The sequence below is a fragment of the Myotis brandtii genome, unplaced genomic scaffold, assembly GCF_000412655.1.
Source record: "Myotis brandtii unplaced genomic scaffold, ASM41265v1 scaffold32, whole genome shotgun sequence".
NCBI lineage: Eukaryota > Metazoa > Chordata > Mammalia > Chiroptera > Vespertilionidae > Myotis > Myotis brandtii.
The window spans coordinates 2,588,857-2,590,256 of NW_005362269.1; the positions used below are offsets into that span (position 1 = coordinate 2,588,857).

Sequence of the window (1,400 nt, forward strand, 5' to 3'; positions counted from 1 at the left end):
GACCCGATTGCAGCGGGGTACGGCATCCCCCCACCCCAATGAGGGGATCACGGACAGAGTCAGCCTCCGTGCTCCTTTCCCCCATTTTCATCAGAGCGATGTGGTCAGTAGAAAATTGCATACCTGAAGAATACAATGGTCTCCCAAAGGTAGAGTCGAAGAGTATTGAAGCTGTACATTTTCAGGTCCTTGTGCTTTGTAGTCCACGAGTTATGGGGCCAAAAAAAATGTTTCAAATTGGTACTTACAAAACCAGCGAGCGCTATTGAAAAAATAATCCAGATGACGAGGGGAGGTGGGAAATGGGCGCGGAGGGAAAGCCCCAGGGGAAATTGGAGCGAGGGGGCTATAGGTACCACGGACAGCCGCCGCCGCCGCCGCCGCCGCCGCCGCGAAGCTGTTCAGCACCACGGAGAGCGTCCAGCCCTGATTTTGGAGAGCGCGGAGAGTATTGCTGCTTGTTAAACTCCAGCGTGTCTGTTGGCTCCCTGCGGCGCTGGGGAGGCACGTTTGGGGGTGGGTATATTTTCTTTTTTACCCGTTTTTCTGTTTAAATGGCCAGCTTCATGCAAGAAAAAAAATCTTCTGTAGAGATCAGAGCGCTGGCCGCGGACGGTTAGATGGGGCAAGCATCTTGGGTAGTGAGAGTAGGGCTTAATGCTGAGGGGGTTAGGGGCGAGGGGAAGCGATTGGCGGTGCTGCCTTCAGTTAAATCCCAGAGAATATGCCAGGCTGGCGCATCGCGACCGAGTCCCGGAATCTCGTTCCCCTGCCTGCGTGTCGGTCTGCTGTCGCCTTGCGATTCCTGTTCTCTGGCCCCCGACGAATAAGTTATGATCACTGCAGGAAAGGTGTCCCATTGCTCGGGGCTGCAGATGTGAGGGAGCTTAGGGCAAGTTTCGGGGGCTGCCAGGGTCCATGGCGACTCCGCGGGGCTCAGGAACCTTAGGCTTCAGATGCATCTTGGTTTTCTGAGCTCGCCCATCTTCCTTTTGCCGGGACTCCTTCAGATCTTCAGACTTTCTTACTGCATTAATTTAACAAACTGGCGGCGTTGGGGCACAGGACATGTTTTTATTGATTTTAGAGAGAAAGGGATACGAGGGGAGGGGTGGAGAGAGAGAGAGAAAAAAAGGGGGGAAAACTACTTAGTATCTTCAAACCCTCCCACTGGAGATGCTCATTGGCCAATGGCTGCAAAAACCAGATCTTTTTCCAGTGCTTGGCCAATCGCGTGTTAGACTCTGGGTTGAGTTTAACGCTTAGAGTGCTGGAAGAGATTCCATCTTCCCTCTCCTTTGCATGGGGGCGGTGGGGTAGAGGAAGTTATGGAGTTAATCTCTCCAGGTCTCTCAAAACAATGTCTTGTTTTTTAAAGAATGTAGTTGTATGTGAATAAA

At 52.1% G+C, this 1,400-nt stretch overlaps 1 protein-coding gene across 2 annotated transcripts in view; it reads right to left on the minus strand.

Moving 5' to 3' along the window:
• The window catches only part of GLRA1 (glycine receptor, alpha 1), a 63,912-nt gene extending 62,858 nt beyond the window's left edge, over positions 1–1,054 (minus strand). For both annotated transcript variants that reach the window (XM_005870511.2, XM_005870510.2), the window contains exon 1: positions 124–1,054. In XM_005870511.2, coding sequence (XP_005870573.1) covers positions 124–179 — 56 coding nt within the window. In that variant the 5' untranslated portion in view covers positions 180–1,054. The remainder of the gene's footprint in view (positions 1–123) is intronic.
• Between the last annotated feature and the right edge of the window lie 346 nt (positions 1,055–1,400).